This window comes from Balaenoptera physalus, assembly GCF_965194825.1.
Source record: "Balaenoptera physalus genome assembly, chromosome: 16".
Classification (NCBI taxonomy): domain Eukaryota; kingdom Metazoa; phylum Chordata; class Mammalia; order Artiodactyla; family Balaenopteridae; genus Balaenoptera; species Balaenoptera physalus.
The window spans coordinates 75,821,002-75,843,233 of record NC_138898.1 but is presented as its reverse complement, the minus strand read 5'-3'; the positions used below and the strand labels follow the sequence as shown (position 1 = coordinate 75,843,233).

At 41.4% G+C, this 22,232-nt stretch overlaps 1 protein-coding gene across 5 annotated transcripts in view; it reads left to right on the top strand.

The window, feature by feature from the left end:
* The window catches only part of XPO6 (exportin 6), a 111,364-nt gene that overhangs the window by 57,189 nt on the left and 31,943 nt on the right, over positions 1–22,232 (top strand). For 3 of the 5 annotated variants that reach the window (XM_082429320.1, XM_082429316.1, XM_082429318.1), the window contains exons 7-12: positions 215–668; positions 3,957–4,083; positions 9,466–9,575; positions 17,766–17,874; positions 19,317–19,409; positions 20,564–20,633. In XM_082429320.1, coding sequence (XP_082285446.1) covers positions 215–668; positions 3,957–4,083; positions 9,466–9,575; positions 17,766–17,874; positions 19,317–19,409; positions 20,564–20,633 — 963 coding nt within the window. The remainder of the gene's footprint in view (positions 1–214; positions 669–3,956; positions 4,084–9,465; positions 9,576–17,765; positions 17,875–19,316; positions 19,410–20,563; positions 20,634–22,232) is intronic. The other 2 variants (XM_082429317.1, XM_082429319.1) reach the window with 2 other exon arrangements.

Here is a 22,232-nt window from a genome sequence, read left to right as displayed (position 1 = left end):
AAAGGAAAATAACATTCTTTTAAAAATAGTTTTGAATTTGTGAACCCCGAAAAGGGTTCTGGGGGCTCTCAGGGGTCCCTGGACCAAACTTTGAGAACTTCTGCTTTATGCTAATGCTTGGTTTTTTTGTTTTTGTTCTTTTTTAAGGAGAATTACTTAAATTGGTTTATAAGAGATTTGATAGTGTGTATCTTAGAAGCCTTTTGTGTTTCAGGTGACTTACTGAGTAACCTGTTGCAGAGTCCTAGTTCAGCCAAACTGTTGAATCAGCCAATCCCCATCCTTGATGTGGAGAGTGAGTATATCTGTTCCCTGGCCTTGGAGTGCCTGGCCCATCTCTTCAGTTGGATTCCTCTGTCTGCCAGCATCACCCCATCCCTCCTTACCACCATCTTCCACTTTGCGCGCTTTGGCTGTGACATCCGGGCCAGAAAGATGGCATCAGTTAACGGCAGCAGCCAGAACTGTGTGTTGGGTCAGGAGCGCGGCCGGCTTGGGGTCCTGGCCATGTCCTGCATCAATGAACTCATGTCCAAGAACTGTGTGCCTATGGAGTTCGAGGAGTACTTACTGCGTATGTTCCAGCAGACTTTCTACCTCCTGCAGAAAATCACCAAGGATAACAATGCCCACACGGTGAAGAGCAGGCTAGAAGAACTCGATGAGAGGTAATGAAAACAGGTGTGGCATCGGCTGTGCCCTGAGAATGGGCCTTGACTGTTTATCACGTTGCACTGCATAGTGTCTGTAATCCTCTTTGGTTTCAGAATCTGGGGCTCCTGGTGAGGAACGGAGAGGTAGGTGTGTACCAGTAAGTCCGAGCTTAGCTGGAAGGGCTAGGGTGGTTAAGGGAAAGGAGTTGAGTTGGAAAAGTTGTGAATTGTGTGAATTGTGTAGGTTGGTTGTCTTCTTTGCCCGTCCATCTCCTGTCCTCCCTTCCACCCTTGTCCGCCCTCTCCTCACTCTTTGCCTGCAGGTCTGAGGTGGTGCAGGAACTGGGACCGCTGCTCATGCGTAGCCAAGCACAGGAGAGGAGGCCCGTGGAGGTACAGGAGTTACACTTGCCCTTCCTTGCTTGGTGTTGCTTGTTGGTTCTTCCTATTTGACTTTTCTCAAGTGAACGTCGTGCAGTGTATAGGAATGTTGTCACTATTGTGAGTTTTGCACCGATGGCAAGTTTTCATCAAAAGAAAGGAGAGTTGTTAATGGGGCACACACCTGTGTTTCTTGGTTACTGTCCTCTTGAATGGAGCCTAAAATCACTTAGCCTCTCTTTATTAAGGGCTCTTAGCGGATGATTCCACAGTATGCTGAGGCATGGTCTCATTTATTTCCCTTACAGATGATGTCATTTATGTATCTTCCAGCTTTCATTAATATGATGCTACTGCTGTGTAAAAACAAAAGGGAAAATTGGAAGCTTATATTAAGAACATTATGTTGACTGTTCAGAGACTTTCAAGCAGATAAATTGTATTGAATTAGTAAATATTTATAGATTGCCTGGCAGCAAAAGTTGTTAGTATTTTCATCAATTTTCCTTGGCTTGTTTTTGTTGTTAAGCTATGCAGAGTTAAGCCATTTCTTTTTCTTTAGAGTAAGCAGCAGGATATAAAGTCAAGTGCCTAAAGTTAAGACAGTTTTAGTGCTTTCTAAATTTAGCAATTTTAATAAGTTTTTCTAAAGTTGAAAAAATTGGTACATGAGATTATTTTGGTTTGGTTCATTGTAAACAAGCTTTGTGTGAAATTTTCTTTGTATAATCACAAAAGAACTCATAATCTGATATGGTAATATGTTGGTTTTACTTTTCATTATTTGGTAATAGCTTCCTATTTGAATTCAAAAGCATCAACATTCAGACACAGCTTATATGTTTATATCCTTTCTAGCTTTGATTAAGAAAGGCTGTATTTTCATATGTTTAAAAAAATCACAACAGTAACTCAACTGCTTGTACCAACCATCAGACATCAGTTGTTCTGACTTTTACTTGTGGTGTAATGTTTGTTATGGCTTACATTTGGGTGGTATAAAAATGTCATCATGGATGATCTGTGTTCTGATTTTGTTACGTGTAACTTTTGTGCTCTTGGTTTTATATTTTAATCCTATGCTTCCTATTGCCCTGTGAAAGCTGAGAGGTGCCTGGAAGCAGAAAGGTGACATGAACAACACTGTGTGCTTGCTTCCTGGCTCTTGGGTCCCTTACCACTAATTCTAAACAGCTAAGTCCATTCTCAGTTGTTTAGGAGCTGCTTAACCAGGTTTCTTCCTCTCTTCTCCTCTACTGCCTTTTTTTCTAACTTTCTACTGCTCATTAGCACCTGTACCAGAAGGTGGGCAAGGGAAAGAAAATGAGGTGAAATAAAATCGGAGTTTTAGCTACGGAACAGTCTTGCTTGTATTCTTTAAAAAAATTGGGTTGGAGATTCAAATAAAATTGATTGAGATTGTGTGGTATTTGACCCATGACTTCTCCTTATTCTTTAATGGGTGGTAGGGAATTGAGTGCATCTTCCTGAAGAGCAGCAAACTGGTTGATGTCTTTGAATAACCACATAAAAATGTGCAGTAGGCTGAGCGAGGAATGAGGAGTTCCTGCTCTTGAGTATTAGTGACTGAAGGCCTCAGAGAAGCTTTTTTGTACTTTCCTATCTCTAAAAACAGTTGATTAGTGCCTTACTGTTTTTCAGGTATTTGGCCCCATGATCCTTATCAAACAAATTAATTTTTTTTTTAAGCTGCAAATAAGCTTACCTGTGTGTGGCGGCCACACAGATTGGCCACCCTGAGGGTGCTAGGTCCCAGGAACAATATGGGACGTTTTATTTATGGGCCAGTTTTGCTCTTCTGAGGAGTAGTCTTCTTCCCCTTTATTATCTCATACATCTTTGCTTTAAAAAAAAAACAACACAGCTTTTTGCAGTTAGGAGTTTCAGAATTGCTTTTAGCCATCATTCAATATTTGGCTAAGGCCCAGTGTATCTTTTATCTTTTTTAATCTGTCTCTGAAATGTGGTTTATGGAGGTATGCCCATCTCATTTTCTAATCACCTTTTGGTATTTAGGAGCTTAAAATGACAGTTTCTGAAATGTGAGAGTGATGATGTGCTGTGTATTCAATAACAGAAATATCTTATCCTTGCAGCTGTGACCCACACTCTTCTGTGAAATGATTTTTGAATACAGATGAATTGGGAATTCACTGTGATGTGAAAAGAAAGAGCACTGGATTGGGAGTAGATGGTAGTCCAATTCTTTTGTGAGCTGGCTGAGTGACCTTGGGCCAGTCACTTTATCTCTCTGGGCTTCATCTCTAAAATGATGCATCATTAAATTGTCCCTGAGTCTTGTCCAGCTCTAACAGTCCTCCTCCCTTACATTTGAAATCACTTTCAGAATGGATTGGGATGTGCTATGTTTAATTAGCACCAGGAGCCAGAGGGTGGGAAAAAACATGAACATTAGGTTGCAAGACTGAATATATCTTACCTGGATGCCATCCCTTTCCTATAGCCTTGTTTTGTTTTTGGGTTTTTAGCACATTCGTTTTAATATTTTGGCCTCCTAGCAAAGAAAACCAGCCCTCCAGACTTGCCACATTGAAATGACAGATGATCTGCCCATGGACCTTTTGAGTACCATTTCCTTTCACTTTAATTGGGTCATAACACTGAGTTAGAAAATATGAGGATGCTAGCTTATAAGATGCCTTACCTAGTTAGTGTCTGAGGATTAAAGTTGCTTTTCTGCTATGTTTCAGGTGGTAATGGAATGAAGGGTTGCCTGACCTGTAGGTAATTGTTGCAGGCCTTTATATTTTTAACTGAAAATATATTTGTTATAAATCTGTATAGTTTTGTACTGAAAGAAATTTGCATTGAATTTGAGTTCTCTTCTAGGGAGGTGGCCGAGTTTCTCATTGTCGCCTTTTGTCTTCTTGTCTTCTTTAGCTACATCGAGAAGTTTACTGACTTTCTGCGGCTCTTTGTCAGTGTTCACCTAAGGAGAATCGAGTCCTACTCCCAGTTCCCCGTGGTGGAGTTTTTGACACTTTTGTTCAAGTACACATTTCATCAGGTAAAGCACTGGAACTGCCCATGTCTATCCCTTGCCACTCAAAATGTCTACTTTGTTACTTTCAGGAGAAAGAACTTCTTTATTTTATTTGTCAAACATTTATATAGTGCTTACTATATGAAGATTAACACATTTATCCTTCATAACAACCCTATGAGGTAGGTATTATTATCATCCCCATTTTACAGATAAAGAAACTGAGGCACAAAGATAACTTGCTGAGGGTCATACAGTTAGTAAGCGGTGGAGCCAGGATTTGAACCCATAGAGTCTGCTCTTAATCACTGTTACGTTGAAGAAGCAAAATATAGAAAAAGTCTGAAGTTAGGGCCTTTAGTTCTAGTCTGTAACTGTCACTAAGACTTACCACAAGGAGATTGTAAATAGTGAAGCTCTCAAGAGTTCAGTTTTGGTGGATCCAGTTGTTTCTCCCATTCAGCAAATGTTTTTTGAGCTCCTGTTGTGTTCCAGGAGCGAGGCATATAACCCTTGTAAGCAAAGTCCTTGCCTTCACTGAATTTACATTCTGATGACTCAATATTTTTTGTTTCTATATATATTTCAGCAGCTTTATTGAGATAACATTTACTTACTATGCAATTCACCCATTGTAATTGTACAATTCAGTGATGTTCGATAGATTTATAGACTTGTGCAGCCATCATCAGAGTCCAGTTTTAAACATTTCTGTCATGCCCTATCACTTGTGCCCATTTGTGTGTCTTTATTAGCTTTTTGGGGAGCTCCCTGGTGGCCTAGTAGTTAGGTTTCGGGGCTTTCACTGCCGTGGTCCGGGCACAATCCCTGGTTGAGGAACTCAGATCCCGCAAGCATTGCGGTGCAGCTCCCCCCCACTCCCCCCAAAAAAGCTTTTTGTTGAACTATCACACACGTATGGAAAAGTGCATAAATCATACATGTATAGCTTCGTGAGTTTTCCCCAAACGAACAAGACATGTGACCACCACCTAAGTCAAGAAGTAGAACATTACCAGCACCCCCAGAAATCCCCTCATGTCCTTCATCACTCCCCTCCACATCCTCCCCAGAAGTAACCCCAGACCTGACTTTAATATCCCAGATGAGTTGTGCCTGTTTTAGAACTTGTCTAAATGGAAGCATACAATGTAGATTTGTTTTGTCTGACTTTTTTCATTCAACATTATGTTTGTGAGCTTCATCTGTGTTGTGTGTGGCAGTAGTTTGTTCTCATTGTTTTATAGGAAGTTACTAGAAAAGCCACTCCACTGCTGATTTGGGCCACTTCCAGTTTTTGGTGGTCATGAATCATGTTGCAGTGAACATTCTTGTGCCTGCCTTTTGAGGTACATACGTAGCTCTTTCTGCGTATGTTGGTATATTACCAGGGATGAAACTGCTGGGTCAGTGAGGGCATCTGATTTTATAAGCAGTCTTTTTTGGTTGTTTCAATCACTGATGTTGTAACTTAATGAGGCTAGAGGAGAGGTAAGGGTGGAGGCTGGGAGGGGTGTGTATATGTACAAGGGGATTTGGAAGGGTGCGGATGGAGGAGGATCAAAGGTTAAAGAAGTGACACGATGTCTGATAGAGGGGCCAGTGAGTGCAGAGCAAGAAGGAAACACGCTAGGCCTAGAAGGGATAGAAGAGGTGATGAGATGTAAGAGGGTGAGGATGTAGGAGAGAAGCATCAGAAGTGGGAGAGATTTGAGATGGATCTGGAGAAATCTTAAAGGGGACCAGGAAAAAAGGAAGGATTTGATAGATACCTTAGAATAAGTGCAGCAGAAATGAACGAGAGATAAGGAGCCAGTGCTGGGGGCAGAAGGAAGGGTTTATTTGGGAAACAGAATGAAACGTCTTGCGATTTTGCTCCCTGTGTAAAGTGGGACCTTTTTAGTATACGTGGTGTAGAAGAAAGCTAAAAAGTATTTTGAAGTATGCATGTCTGATGCCTCCTTCTTTGGATGTGGACCCAAAAGTTCTGTGTTTGAGCTCTGGTTATTTCTATTAGATTCTGTCCTTGGACAAGTCTTTTAAATTTCCTAAGGAGATAGACTGCAGTGGGCATCTGTAGGGTCTTTCCATATTCATCTTCTATGATTCTTCCACTAGAATCCTACGGGTTAATTTTCCACTGAACCGAGAGTGGTGGTTTTATATATTTATATGTGTTTTAATTACATACTGGGAGAAGAGATAGATTGGTCATGAGGCAAACAGCAAGCTTCTGTCTTCCTCCCGCACCAGCGGGTCACTGTCAGCTGAGCTCCCTGTGTTCTGCTGGCCTCCTGTGCGAGGACTTGCATTTCTGGGTGCAGACTCTGGGCTGTATGGGTCGGTGGCCTCGAGGTGCAGGCAGAAGCCAATTCTGAGCGCTGGCCAGAAGGGCAGGAACCTGGAAGGGGCTCCGGGGGAAGCTGCCCTTTGCTGGAGAGGCAGGGCGGGAGAAAGCTGGCAGGGCACACTCTAGGCCCAGGAGCTGGTAGTAAAAGATTTCCTTAGGATAAGATTTAAGAATAAGAAATTAAATTGCTCTCAAGAGAGCTTTAAGTTCTCATCTGTTCATTAACAGCGTGCTCTTCCTTTATTATAGCTTAGTTCTCTGTAAAGTGGGAAAATGTGTCTTTTCTCTTGTTTAGAGGGTTATTCTCAATGTACTTTGCCTTTTGTTCCTACAATTCATGGAAATATTAGTCCTGGTCAACATTTTTTTTTTAATTTATTTTTAATTTATTTATCTTTGGGTCTGTTGGGTCTTTGTTGCTGCACGCAGGCTTTCTCTAGTTGCGGTGAACGGGGGCTACTCTTCCTTGCGGTGCGCAGGCTTCTCATTGCAGTGGGTTCTCTTGTTGAGGACCATGGGCTCCAGGCACGCGGGCTTCAGTAGTTGTGGTGCGTGGGCTTCAGTAGTTGTGGCTCGCGGGCTCTAGAGCACAGGCTCGGTAGTTGTGGTGCACGGGCTTAGTTGCTCCGTGGCATGTGGGATCTTCCCAGACCAGGGCTCGAACCTGTGTCCCCTGCATTGGTAGGCAGATTCTTAACCACTGCACCACCAGGGAAGTCCCTGGTCAACATATTTTTAAAGAATAGTAATAAGACAAAGATGGTGGTGGTATCTTCCTGTAACCATTTCCTCTCTTCTGTTTATTTTCCTGCATTTTTTCTTTCACCTAAGTGTCCTGCCACAGTCCCTCCAGCCACTAGTGCTCATCAGGTGTTTGCCTCTACCATTGCTGAGCCCCTGAGGTGTCTGTATAAACATATGGTTTCTGTCTTCCTGCTCCTTCTCTTGCTGTATCATTACCAATTCCTTCTTGGTCTTGCAGTTTCCATTTTGCCCCTTCTTCTTAAAACATGCCTGAGGTAGTATGGCATAGGGGGAAGGGTCTGGACCGGGGGAGTCTTACGATCCACAGCCTAGTTCTGTTTTTGTTCCTTATCTTGTCACCTTGGGCAGATGACTTGACTTCTGGTTTCTTTATCTGTAAAATGGGAAGAAGAAAAACATCTCTCCGGTTTCCAGGACTGTTGTGAAGATCAAATAGATCAATGCAAATGAAAACAAACCACTTGGAGAGAAGAGTAGTATCATTAGTTTCTTAAAGGAACTTGCCAGGATCTTTAGTGACTAACCAGCCCTGGGATCTGAAAAGTAAAAAATCTGAGTATGGGTACATTTTAAAAATGGGTCCCTGAGGGCTCTGCAAAGTTGTATGACTCCAAAAGTGCAGTCAGCCTATTGCCTTTATGACCTTAGCAATCTGTGCCCAGAGCAATTGTCAAAGGCCAGACTGTGGGCAGTGCATAAGGCCTCACAGTGGGGCCTGTAGAGATGGATGTGAAGGGTAGTGTTTCAGGTCCTACAGAGGGTGTATTTGCCCAACTTTTTTTCCAGCCTTGAGCCACACAGTAAATCCTCAATTCAAACGCATGAGAAAGACGTGTATAATTGTAAACTACTTTGACATAGCCATAACACTTGGATTTATATGGTGGCTTTTCTCAAAAGCACCTCCGCATGCATCTGATCAGTTATATTTTTTGGTGAGGGATCTGGTAGGTATTTATTTTCAAAGCAAGGAAGGGTGGCTGGGTGACCTCCTTACTGGAAGCACAGCAAGCCAAAGCCAGGACGAGACTACATCTCCTGGCTGCAAGTCAAGTGCCTGTCCACAAGCTATCCATATTATTTCCACACGGCTTATTGTTTTTTCTGCTTATTCTTCTGGTTCATTTCGTGTCCTGAGGATGGCCCTGCCAGTGGTGCTGATTGAGCTGTAGCAGTCCAGTTCCAGAGCTGCCCTGTGGCTTGTGAGTGGGGTCTGCCACATTTTTTAAGTTGACAGTTTTTCTGTCTCAGACCCAGCCTGGGTACACCACCACCGTCATTGGTAGTTATCTCTTGGACAGATTCCATACATGCCCTTGTAAACTTCTGGATTTCTTTGGCTCAGAGATGGAAGGAAACTGACTCAAGAAGATGATGGTATTATTTCTTTCCATATCTAATCCTGCCATCAAATATGTGGTTCGATGAAGTAATCACAAGTAAAGCCAAAGAGTTCTTGTAGGTAGCAAGAATTTGAGTGGATATATAAGGGATTGGGGGGCCACAGATGAAACTGAATATGTGTGAGAAGGACTAGATGTTGGAGAATATAATGCTTGGATTTTGCATGAAATAGAATCTCAAGGCTCTTGAGAAAGTTGATCAGTGCAGTGGTCCAGGCGCTAGGACCCTACAAAGATTTGCTCTTTTCCCCTTACTTTGTCCTTATTGACACCTGGTAAGAGGTTGCTGTTAGCCTGTTTGACACGTCTACTTTGCAGATGAGCTAAAGCCTGTAGGTCAGTCTTAACGAGCTCATTTTCAATCTGTTATGTAGGAAGACTGCAGATGTTACTTTCCTAATGTTCAGATGTGTAAACTTGTCACTTTGGAGCCACTGAAACTTAGTTTTGGTTTTGTGATACTATGTAGTGGAAAGAGCATTGGCTGGGGGTATAGGGACCTGTTCCTACCCCTGACCTTGAACATATCTCTGGATCTCAGTTTCTTTTTCTCTAAAACAGATTTGAATTGGATGATCTGTAAGAGCTCTCTGCATCACAGTCTCAGATTTTAAAACAGCTGTTCGCTCGGCTTATTTTGTAAATTGGTTTGCCCTGCATAGTACAGTATCTCCTTAATGATGTGTTCCATGGTACCCTTGTCTTGTTAGGTTCAACAGGGCCCAATCGTGAAGACCGAATAAAAGACACCAATTGTGGTTACCAAGAAGCCGAGGGAACCTAGGCTTATGGTTGTAGCATTCTGGTGGATGTAAACACTGGTGGGTGTGTTTCTAAGGAGTAGTTGCATTAAGTAATTTCATTGTCTGGATTTCTTTTGCACCATAGCCTACTCATGAAGGTTACTTCTCTTGTTTGGATATCTGGACGCTCTTTTTGGACTATCTGACAAGTAAAATTAAAAGCCGTCTGGGAGACAAGGAAGCAGTTCTCAACAGGTAAACCGCAGAAACATTGATAACTAGAAATAAACATTTTTGTCAGTTTTTCTTGTGGCCTAAAGAGGCAACCATGCAGTCAGACCTCTTCAGTGAAACTGAGTCATGTAAGCTGTTTAGGTAGTAAAGCCATTGAGCATTTTCTTCTTTCTTCCCCTTAAATATCTCATTTTTAAAAACACATTTTTCTGATTAAAAAAGTAATATGTATTGTTAATTTTTTAGGTATGATAATGCTTTTGCGGTCCCCATCCTCCCCCATGGCCCTTATTTTAGAGATACAAGCTGAAGTATTTATTGGATAAAATGATATGATATCTGGGATTTGCTTTAAAATAATTCCCTGGGGATAGAGGGGGAAGTGGGTTGGCCATGTGTTGATAATTGGTGTTGAACTTAGTTGATAGGAACTTGGGGTTCATTATAGGCTCACTCCTTTTGTATGTGCTTGAAAATTTCCCAAATAAAGTAATAAATACTTGTCAGGAAAAAAATATTTATTTTAAAAACTAGCAAAGATAGAAAAATATAAAGAAAAGTTATCTATAATCCCGCAATCCAGAGATAATCATTTTTGTACTTCTAATTTTATTTTAAAAAACAGAAAATGGGGAAATGTTTTTTTCCCCATGTTTCTCAAACCCATTTTTTCTTGTTTGCAGGCAGAAAGTATGGTTCCTGTACACTGTGGTCATCATATATCTAATTATTTGAAGCTAATATATCTAGAACGCTCAACACATTACAAATGCTCAGTAAATAGTATTAGTGGTTGATGGTGGAGATAGTGAATGCCCCTCCCCCAGAAATGTGCCAAATGGAGGTGGTGAGGAGACCCCCCAACTGGGGAGAGTTGGACTGAACCTCTAAAACCCTTTCCATTGCTGAGGTTTTATGCGTTTTTAAAATTCGAAACAGTATTTGCATTCCAAGTTTAGCATTTGTACTTTCATTCCCAAAACTATTTTTGTGATTGCAAAATAGCTTCCATCTTGTTATGGTGTCAGGTCACATGTGGTTATGGGTAGTATATTTGTGTGTCAGAAACCTTCTTACACAACAGTGGATCCTGTTTTCGGTGAATTTGCCAACTGTGAGTAGTTGTGTTGTTGAATGAGATTGTTCAAAGAAAAGGCACTTCCGCCAAATTCTCTTTCTTGTATGCTGAGCAGTTGCATCCTTTGGTTCTGGGACTGTGCCTGATTTTGCTATATTTAAGTGGTAGATATTCTTTCACATCTCTCAGGCTTGTTGGAAGAATAAACTGAGGACATGATTAATATGAAAATGCTTTTTAAAGCGCAGTACAAATGTGCTTTAGGTGTGGAGAATATGGTTCCATTGAGAAAATATATACTTGTGCAGACTGTTGCACCAATAGAAGGAGCAGTGGTGCAGTTTAAATTTCTTTTCTGCTTCATGGCAGCAGTGTTACTTTTGGTCAAGTTATATGGTAATCACGTTTCCTCTTGCAAAATGAGCATACTAATACTAATACCTCTTTTGCAGAATGGCTAGGATTCAAGGAAATTGTATATAAAATACCTGGCACACTATCAGTCACGTATTAGGCACTCAATAAATGGACATAGTAATGACTACACAGTAATAATAAGTAATAGAAGATGTTGCTGTCATTTGACTGAGGTGGTGACTGTGGAGTTAAATGACAGGGTCCCTGGATAGCAAAGGCCTTCAGCCCACTTGCAGATGTTGTCTTGCCTGCCTAGGCATCTGTCATCTGTTGTCACAGTTGTCAGTGGTTCTTGCTGACGGCTTTAAACACTAGGGGTGGGATGATTTGGGAAATTGGGATTGACATATATACACTATTGATACTGTATATAAAATAGATAACTAATGAGAACCTACTGTGTAGCACAGGGAACTCTACTCAGTGCTCTGTGGTGACCTAAATGAGAAGGAAATCCTTAAAAGAGGGGATATATGTATATGTATATACATTCATGTATATGTATACATATATACAGCTGATTCACTTTGCCGTACAGTATAAACTAACACAATATTGTAAAGCAACTGTACTCCAATTAAAAAAAAAAGCACTAGGGATTTTTCTCATTGATCATTTGATTATTATCCTAAATAAGGCTTTCTAATTTTTCGTGACTCTTTTTTTAAACATACATGTATAACACTTTTATGCCTTTAAAAAACAAAAAACTCCCAAACCCTCAAAGCTTGTCTGTGGTTTATGCTGTTAAATGGTAACCATCATCTGGGGAACTGCTTGTCAATCAGACACCCTCTAGTGGTCTAAGGTAGTAGACTACAAAGAAGGGTGTAGTCTGCTGAGGTGTGCAAAGAAAATAGTTGAACTTTAACTTACATGTTTTTCCTTTCACCTCTTATGCTGTATATTTACACAAGTGTGCACTGGAAAAATTTTATTTATTTATTCTTAAAATTTATTTATTTATTAAAATTATTTATTTATTAAAAAATAAATTTATTTATTTATTTTTGGCTGCGTTGGGTCTTCGTTGCTGCGTGCGGGCTTTCTCTAGTTGCGGCGAGCTGGGGCTCCTCTTTGTTGCGGTGCACGGGCTTCTCATTGCAGTGGCTTCTCTTTGTTGCGGAGCATGGGCTCTGGGCACGTGGGCTTCAGTAGTTGCAGCACGTGGGCTCAGTAGTTGTGGCTCGCGGGCTCTAGAGCGCAGGCTCAGTAGTTGTGGTTCACGGGCTTAGCTGCTCTGCGGCATGTGGGATCTTCCCAGACCAGGGCTTGAACCCGTGTCCGCTGCACTGGCAGGTGAATTCTTAACCACTGTGCCACCAGGGAAGCCCTGAAAAAATTTTAAATGAAAGTTAAACCACTGCTCTAGGTTATATTAGAGATCCCAATAGAGTAGAGATACACTGTTTTGCAGAAGCAGCTGTTAAAGAACACTGGCTACAGATAATTACCACATTCATTTTAATGAAGAGCATGTAAATGCAATCAAATGTTTTTCAACTGAGAAAATGTATCTGAAAGAAGTTGGGGGGCTTTTGTGGCTTGAGCCAGAATTTCAGAAGCAACTGATCTTGCAGGAAGTAGTCAAGGATGTTTTCTTGGTATCTTAAATGCAAAACGTAGGTGTGGTTAAGTCACAGAGACAGCATTCAGTTCCTGTCCCTTGTGGTTTAAAGGTTTTGCATCATTCATCACAACAAAGTGATAGGCATTGTAGGCTACGAATTTAGAAGCACAAATGTACGTGGATTTATTTTTGGTCCTAGGAACTTGGAAATTGGAGCTCTGCATGTTCCTTGTTCAGTGAGGATGCTCAAGAGTTTCTTGATCAGAACTGGTGGGGACTTAGAGAACTTGAGTCCCAGTGTTAACGGAATAAATGTTCTGTAACATACCCAGCTGAACGAAATTGCTAATGGGGTTTACTGTCCAGGTTTGCCATTTTGAATCTGTGGTGTGGGAAGACCTAAATTTCAGTCTCCTTTTCTCCTCTTTGTACTTTGGGAACGGTTGTTCCTACTTTACAAGTTGTTGAGCAAATTAAATGAACCAGTGTGTGTAAAGTACCTTGGCTGACAGTAGGTGTTCAGTAAATAAGTATTGGTTCTCGTCCCTTTTCTCTCTCTCACTCCCTTCTCTCTATGCTTGTTAATGTGAAGGGAGACACCTGTGTAGAAACTTATTTTTACAGGAAGATGAGGAAACCTGAAGTGAGTTAAGCAACCTGAAGTTATTGAGTCATGTCCTGTGAACCCCTTTGTCATGAAAGTACTGGCAAGTGCTGGCCATAGACCTGCCAGGGATTCCGGGTGACATTCAATTGGACTATAAACAAATGTGGGTAAGCGTGAGAAAAATTGCTGCCCTTCTTCTCTGAGTGGGTTTTTCTGCTGAATAGAGAGGAAGTGCCATTGTGACACATGACATTTTGATACAGTTAATAAAAGGTATTAACTAGGGTTGCACCAGGGCTTCAGTAGCTTTCTAGCTCTTGTTATGAGAAATTCATGCTGTTGATTGCCCCAGAGAGCAAGGGAATGGAATCTTAGTTATTTCATTGAGTTGAAAAAGCTATCCAGGACTATGCTTCAGTGCTTCATAGTTATCTGACTTGTAGTTTTGTTTATTTATTGCCTGCATGTTTATTCATTTGTTTGTTCTCTTGTTCTTTCATTCATCATATGTTTACAAACACCTACTATGTAGTCACCTTAACGTGTATAATTTTATTTAACTCTCAGAAGAAGTTGAGGTGCTTTTGGAATCACATTTGTGGCTTGAGCCACCCAGATCTATAGGTTTATTTGCATTGTATATTTAAGCATGTAATGCTGTAAGTTTCTCTCTGAGCACTGCCTTAGCTTTATCAAATTTTAATATGTTTTATTTTCCTTTCCATTCAATTTAAAATATTTTGTAATTTCTCTTGAGTTCCTCTTTGTTGTTTAATTTCCAAATATTTGGGGATTTTCCATATGCCTTCTTATTATTGTTTTCTAGTTGATTATGATCTGCAAACACATTTTGGGTGATTTCAATTCTTTTCAATTTGTTAAGGTTTGTTTTACGACCTAGTCTTCTTGGTGATTGTTCATTGTGCACTTGAAAAGTGTGCATTCTGCTGTTGTTGGGTGGAGTGTTCTAGATATGTCAGTTAGGTCAGGTTGGTTGATGGTGTACATGTTGTCTTTATCCAGCTTGTTCTGTCAGTTACTGAGAGAGAGTTGAATTCTCCCAGATATAATTGTGGATTTGTCTACATCTCCTTTCAGTTCTCTCAGTTTTTGCTTCATTTATTTTGAGACTCCGTTGTTTCACACAAGTTTAGTTTTCCTTTTCAATGTATCTATTGAGTGTTTGACTATATCTCTTTATGTGAGTTTTTTAAGTGGTTGCTCTGTATATTAAAATACATATATATTTAATTTTTCAAGTTAACATACTACCACTTCAAGTGTGATACAGGAACCTCACCACCATATAGATCTTTTTGCCCTCCCTTCTTTGTATTGAGGTTGCCATATATTTTACATCTGTGTGCATTGAAAACCCCATCAGACAGTGTTCTATTTTTGCTTTCATCCAACATTCATATTTTAAAGATCTTAAGAGAAACAATAGAGAAACAGTCTGTTGTGTTTACCAAGAGATTTGTCAGTTCTCTTGCTTTCCCTTCATTCTTGAAGTTCCAGGTTTCTTTTTCATTATCCTTTACCTTCTAGTTTAATCAGCTCGGGCTGCCATAACAAAATACCACTGGCTGGGTGGCTTAAACAACAGAAATTAGTTTTCTCATACTTCTGGAGACTGGAAGTCATGGGTCAGGGTGCTGGCAGATTCGGGTTCTGGTGAGGGCTCTCCCTGGCTTGCAGACGCTGCCTTCCCTCTGTGACCTCACACAGCCTCTCTTCTGTGTGTGAACGGGGAGTGGGGAGAGTGAGCACGCTCGTACTTCCTCATGTCTCCTCCTCTTCATATAAGTGGGTTAAGGCCCGCCCCACCCTTATGATCTCACTTAACTTTTATTAACTTTTATAGGCCTTGTCTCCAGTACAGTCACACTGAGAGTTAGGGCTTTAACGTATGAATTTATTTATATATTTATTTATTTATTTATTTATGGCAGCATTGGGTCTTCGTTGCTGCACGCAGGCTTTCTCTAGTTGCGGCAAGCAGGGGCTACTCTTCGTTGCAGTGCGTGGGCTTCTCATTGCGGTGGCTTCTCTTGTTGCGGAGCACGGGCTCTAGGTGCGCAAGCTTCAGTAGTTGCAGCACACAGGCTCAGTAGTTGTGGTGCATGGACTTTTAGTTGCTCCACGGCATGTGGGATCTCTCTGGACCAGCAACTGAACCCATGTCCTCTGCATGGGCAGGTGGATTCTTAACCGCTGTGCCACCAAGGAAGTCCCTCAACATATGAATTTTGAGTGGACACAGTTCAGTCCAAAACACCTTCCAGCTGAAAGAACCTCATGGAGGATGGTTATAACAGCTGCTTTAAAAATCTTCGATAATTCAACATGTGTCATCTGTGACAATCTGTTGATTTTCTTTCCCTTGGCAAATGTTCAGTGTCTCCTTTTTTTTGGTATGTCAATTAATATTTTGTTGTTTGTTTGTTTGTTTTTGTGTTTTTTAGGCCGCACCCTGCGGCATGCAGGATCTTAGTTCCCCGACCAGGGATTGAATCCGTGCCCCCTGCATTGGGAGCGTGGAGTCTTAACCGCTGGACTGCCAGGGAAGTCCCTGTCAACTAATATTTGGATCCCTTTACCTGTTGTTCTACCAGCCTTAGGCATGGCTTCCATCTCCACAGTCACGTTATGGTCAAAGATGGATGCTGAATCTATAGACATCACACCTATGATTCAGGCAGCAGGAATAAGAGGGAGAGGTTAGACAAAAGAAGCTTTCCCAGAGGTCCCACCAAATGACTTCTTTCCATGTCCTTGACCACTGAGACAACACAGATGATAACTGTGGGAAGCAGCTCCACCCCTAGGGCTAGCGGTACAAAGGAAAGAGGTGTTGGGGTCATTAAAATGTCAAATATCAGAGGGACGGCCCCCATGCAGCTAGAGCTCAGATCTCTGAGGAGAGGGTATCACCCAACTGCCACAGGCGCTCAGAGGAGAGGCCCCAGGGAGCTGGGACTTAATCCTTTGAGAAGATGTAACCTGGCTGCTGCCAGCACCTCTGAGAGTTCGTGATGGGGCTGGTTTGGGGAATGTGGAAGCTGGAACCAGTTATTACTGCCGGGTGACCATTGTTGGGGTGACACTGGCCAGGACAGCAAGCCCACAGGAAGAATGGGGTCCCTTTGCCCCTCCTTCTGCCTTCCAGTTTCCCTCCGGTGCCCCTGTGGACAGAGCCTAACGGGCAGAGGGGGAGTGTGCTTTGTGTCGTCTGAGTCCCAGCATCACACAGGGTGGGGAGCGGACTGGCACTGAGAGCTGCATAACCAGCGTGGCTGGTGTGCCTTGTGCGTAGGACGAGCTCTGAACTTCCCGTTCCGGCTACTTGATTTGTTCTTGAAAATTAGTGGTTTGTTGGCCCTTGTGGTAGCAACTGTCACATAGAACTATGGTGTCTTCTGAGTTCTTATCACATGTGGGAAATATCCAAGCCTAGGGCTCCACATGTTTCTTTGAGAAATTATTCTTAGACATAGATCAAAGGGTCAGGGTTCCCCTAGGCTTTTTCCATCTCTCCTTTTAGGTTTTAAGTGTTCTTACAAATTGACTAGAATTGAGGTTTTCTGGAGTGGGTGGAGCAGGCTCCAAGCCTGTTGGTGGTTTATGTGTAGAGAGAAGAACATGACATGTTGAGTTAGGGAGCTCTGGGTTCAAACCAGCTAGCTTTGTGACCTTGGGCAGTTTATTTAGCTTCTGTTAACTGTAGTTTCCTCATCAGAAAAGTACCGATAATACCACCTACCTGTCACAGTTGTTAAAAGGACTGAATCATTGAATTAATAGATATTTATATATAGTACTTACAATTCTCAGGGCAACCACTGAGGAAAAAACTTTAAAAATATATGGTAAAAGAAATGGCAAGGGAATTAAAATAGCACACTAGAAAATATCTATTTAACACAAAAGGAGGCAGTACTGGAGGAATTGAGGAAGAAAAGATATAACATAGAGAAAACAAATGGCAGAATGGCAGAAGTAAGTCCTTCCTTATCGGTAATTACATTAAATGTAAAGGATTAACTTCTCCAGTTAAAAAGCAAAGATTGGCAAAATGGATTAAAAAACATGATCCAACTACATGTTGTTCAAGACACTTGAATTTTAGACACGAATAGGTTTAAAGTAAAAAGATAGAAAAAGATATTCCATGCAAACAATAACCAAAAGAGAGCAAGGGTAGCTATACTAATATCAGACAAAATAGACTTTAAGACAAAAATTGCTACCTGAGGCAGAGAAGGACATTATATAATGATAAAAGGTTCATTCCATCAAGAAGGTTCAATCCAGTACGTTCTGTGCCTGGAACATAGTTAAATAAATAAACAAACACCCCTGCTACTGTTCCACTCTCACATAGCACTTGCAAAACCATAAACTAAGTTTAGTTTAGATGCTTGTTGTGTATGGTGATCCAACACAGACACCATTCCCTTCACAGTACAGGAGGCCTTTTTGAAATCCTAGGCTAAAAGCCTGCTTTCATCTGATGTTGAATTTCTCCCTGCCACATAGGTACGAAGACGCCCTAGTCCTCTTGCTCACGGAGGTGTTGAATCGAATCCAGTTCAGATACAACCAGGCCCAGTTGGAGGAGTTGGATGATGAGACACTGGATGACGATGTAAGCAGCACATCCTAATTGACCTTAATCATTGTCATGCTGTGGTATGAATCGAAATGGAGCCTTGGAATCTGTGGCCCTTTGCTCTGGAGATTATTTTTAAGCCAGAGTGGTCTTACGGTTTGAGTTATGCATTTGAAATTGTATCCGACTGGTCTCTTTGGGTTCATTAACTGTAAAAAAAAGTTTTACAGGCATTTACCTATATGGACTAGAGAGGTAAGTAGAGAAACCATATGTACAGTGAAAAGTGGTTTAGTAAGGACTCTGCATCTACCTTCTGTTTTCCCTGCCTTGCACCCACACTCCGGGCAACAAATAAAAGCTAGCTGGATGCTGGTGGAAATAGTTAAAGAGATACTTAAATGATAAGGCTAGAATGAAAGGATGTCTCTTTTGACTATATATATTTTGTAAACTGATATCTCTTAAAATCAATCTTGAATTTATTGATGCTGGTGTGCCCAACGTTTGTAAGGAAAATGTCTGTAAGGACACAACTCCAGTGTTCCTTTTTCTTAAGCACCGTGCATTTAAAAAATTTCAGGTCACTGGTATGACTCTCAAAATAACAGCCACTGTGGTGTGGTCAAGACCTTGAGGGAAGCCATATTTGGGTTCCAAATAGCCTTGTACTTGGAATCAGATGGCCTGGATTTGAATCTCTGCAACCCTGGGTAGGAAGGAGGTAGAGGTCTGGTCACTGAAATTCTCTGAGCTTTAATTTCCTCATCTCCCAAAAGGTGAAGGATATATCTGAACTGACCTGTGTTGACAGTTACATGTGAGGGTAGCACACGTGGATGTACTGACCACATGCCTGGTGCGTAGTAGAGGCTTGCTAAATTTTAGCTTCACTTCCCGTTACCTGTTTGATATAGGCCAGTGCATCTCACATTTTAGCCTGGATAAGAATCACTGGGACAGCTTGTTAAATAGACTTTGATTCAGGAGGTCTGGGGTGGGGGCACAGAGTTTGCATTTCTGACAAACCACCAGGAGATGCTGATGCTGCCTGTCTGAGGACCGTACTTTGCCTGGCACTGGTGTGCTTGGTTATACTTATACGTGCTTAGTAACGGGCTGTCTCAGAAAGTAATGAACCAATTCCTATAGCTGGGATGACGTAAAGGGGACTTGAGCATTTCACAGGTGACTTTTTAAAAATATCTTATTCCTATGACAGTAGGGAGAAAAGTAGGTCATTCTATGTGGATCATTTGCTTTTTGAGGAAATAGCTTCCTGTGAAATTAACTCATTGGATTAAAAAAATTTTTTTAGCTTAGCCTTTTTAAAGTACCAAATAACCTGGTTCCATCATTTGCTATTTCTTCACATATTTATGTCTGAGAGTGGACTTGAGGTTTAGGACAGGTTGGCAGGGAAGATGACGAGACTCTGCCTGTCTGGGAGAGCTGATCCTTCTGTGTTTGCCCCGCAGCAGCAGACAGAGTGGCAGCGGTACTTACGCCAGAGCTTGGAGGTAGTGGCCAAAGTGATGGAGCTCCTTCCCACACACGCCTTCTCAACACTGGTAACTCACCACTTGGAGGGGAACGAAGAGCCTAATTATTTCCCTGCATATAGCACGAGTAGTAAGGCTTTTTTGCTCACCAGTATTATAAAATGTATATATTTTAAACAGAATAATAATTACCATAACCGACCCTCAAATTTAAAAATGTTAACATTTCCCCCAGATATTTTAAAATCAACTTTTGGAAACTCTGTTTTTCTTTCCTAAACTCTTGGGTGTAATATGAATTTTACTAATGCTTTCATCAGTAGCTCAGAAGTGGCTAAGCCAAGTGGAAGATTTATTTATAAAAATTACATCGTTGAAAAGTTAGCCTTTGTAAAGCTCACTCTTGACAAATTATTTGCTGGGTACTCTCTGCCTGTGTTTATGTGCTAGAATCCTTAAGTCATAAGGACTGATTTCATTTACTAAGTGGTGTTTGTTATTTGAGGAGATTTCATTAAGTCCATCTCTCCTCTAGAGGCAAGATAATTTATTGGGGTCAGCTTTGCATTGCACCGCCCAGCTATATCTTGTATTCTCTTATGGAGAGTGCCATTTTATTTTGCCATCTGCCTTTCTTTGGGACCTGTCGTATTAACGTCTTAATTTTATCTTAATGGTGAGTTAGCAGCTTTAGAAAGAGAAGGTAGAGCTCTGGTTATGAAGGTCTTGTCTGCTAAATGAGTAAGGCAAACTGACTCCAAATAATTTGGCTGTCTTTTCACTCTGCCATACACTTTAATAAGGAAAATCTGCTGTTTCTTTCAAAGTCAGGGTTTTCCTTGGACTTGAAGGGAGGTGGGCCCTGTCTCAGAGCTCTAGAAGGTGTAGATCATCTGGGGGCTTGATGTCCTCTTTTAAGAACATAATAGTCATAATAATCATACCCAGCATCCAGTGCTTTGTTTAGAAAAAGTATCAAACTGGTGTGTTACTTTCTTTCTTATTCCAAATATTAACTGGTGGTTTCAATTGTAGAAATTGTCTGGGGTGGGAGGTGCTGAAGGGTGCCACCTCTTCTTGGCTGCATATAAAGCTTCCCAGAGAAAAGTTTTTTATCCTGTTCCTCCCCACCATAGGTACTTCTTTCATTGTTGAAATGCTGTTACAATTCGTATTTATGGTGTTTTTTTTTTGTTTTTAAATCTTTGTTTCTTTGTTTTCAGTTTCCAGTTCTTCAGGACAATTTAGAAGTTTATCTGGGGTTACAGCAGTTTATAGTTACTTCAGCGTCAGGTAAGCTGGCTTTTATTTTCTAATTTAATGTTCAGAAAAAATTGGACTGATATTTAATTACTGCCTTCTGTGTTGTCAGAACATGCTTTCTCCACTGCCCCCTCCCTACTGCTCCCTCTCTCTCCATTTCTAAACAGGGAAAATTTAAAAAAAAAAACACAAAAAATCATGATTAAAAAGGAGCTTTGGGGGAGGTAAGAGATGAGGCTGTGACCACATATTCCAAAGAGGCATCTCAGTGAGAGAAAGGAAGCTGGTTTGGAGCAAAGAGGTTAGGACTTTTGAAAAACCCTAGTGATTAGAATATTTCTCTGTGTCCTTTAAGCCAACTAGTACGCTAGCAAAAAATGGCCTTGGACTTTCCTGCGACGGGTTCGTTCTTCTCTGGCTTTTAGAATCAGGAGGACATGGGAGCAGCTCTGCAGCAGGTGGGCTGGTAGAGCTCACCCTGGGGGGTTGTTAGCGCTCCTGTGTCAGCAGCCCTGACTGTAGCCGGCTGGAAAGATTTTGGCCTGCTGTTGGCAGGTTTCACCAGCTTGGGGTTTAGGGTTAGCATTTTTTGGTTATTTTGTTAATAATAATGATAAAATAATAGCTTCTATTTGTAGAACACACATTGCATGCCAGGCACCATGTTATTTGCTTTTGTTATTTAATTCTCTCAACTGGCCTGTGAGGTGTAAGTACTAATAATAGTTCTCCGGTTTTACAGAAGAGGAAATTAATGTTCAGAGATGTTAGTTTACCCAAGGTCATGTGGCTTGTTGGTGCTAGTACCAAGATGGTATAATAGGGAATGATAAAAAGGTGAATTAACCAAAATTTGACATTCATTCTGCCAGCTGAAAACACACACACACACACACACACACACACACACACACACACACACACACACACACACACACACACACACACACACACACACACACACACACACACACACACACACACACACACACACACACACACGTCATTTCACACTGCTCTTCCTCACAGTTTTCCTTACAGGAGTTCTGCCTGGCCCTGGCCGGGCTCCCCTCTCTTGTGTAACTCTTGTTTCATCCTGGCACAGAGCTGTCCAGGGTGTAGCCCATTGCCTGGATGAGCTTGTTATTTGTGGCAGAGCCTCCCCGAGAGGCTCTTTCTGAGGCTGCCCTTCTTGGTGGCCTGTGACGGCTTGTTTCCATGACTATATTAGCTTCTAAATAATCCACTGGGCCCCAGGAGGTTGATGGGACTTGGCATGCCCCAGCTTTAGGCCCTGATTGTGTAGATAGGGTAAGAACAGCTTATGCAGAACTTTAAAAAGACCACTTTTCAAAGCAAATGCGCCTGTAAAATGCTGTCAGCATTAATGGACATTTGACTGTGTACAAATGCTACAGATGTTTCCAGAATCCATTCTTGGGAAAAATCCTACTGTGGTGATCTCTCCCTCAGGGCCACTATTCAAATTAGAATATACTCAGGACCCTAAAGACATTCTTGATCTTAAAAAAAAAAAAGTTGAGCATGTATTCCTTTCCCCCAAAATTGACCCCTAAAGTCAGTGTTAGTAGCTGACTTTTTTTACATTACATTGAGTCGGTCTTCAGG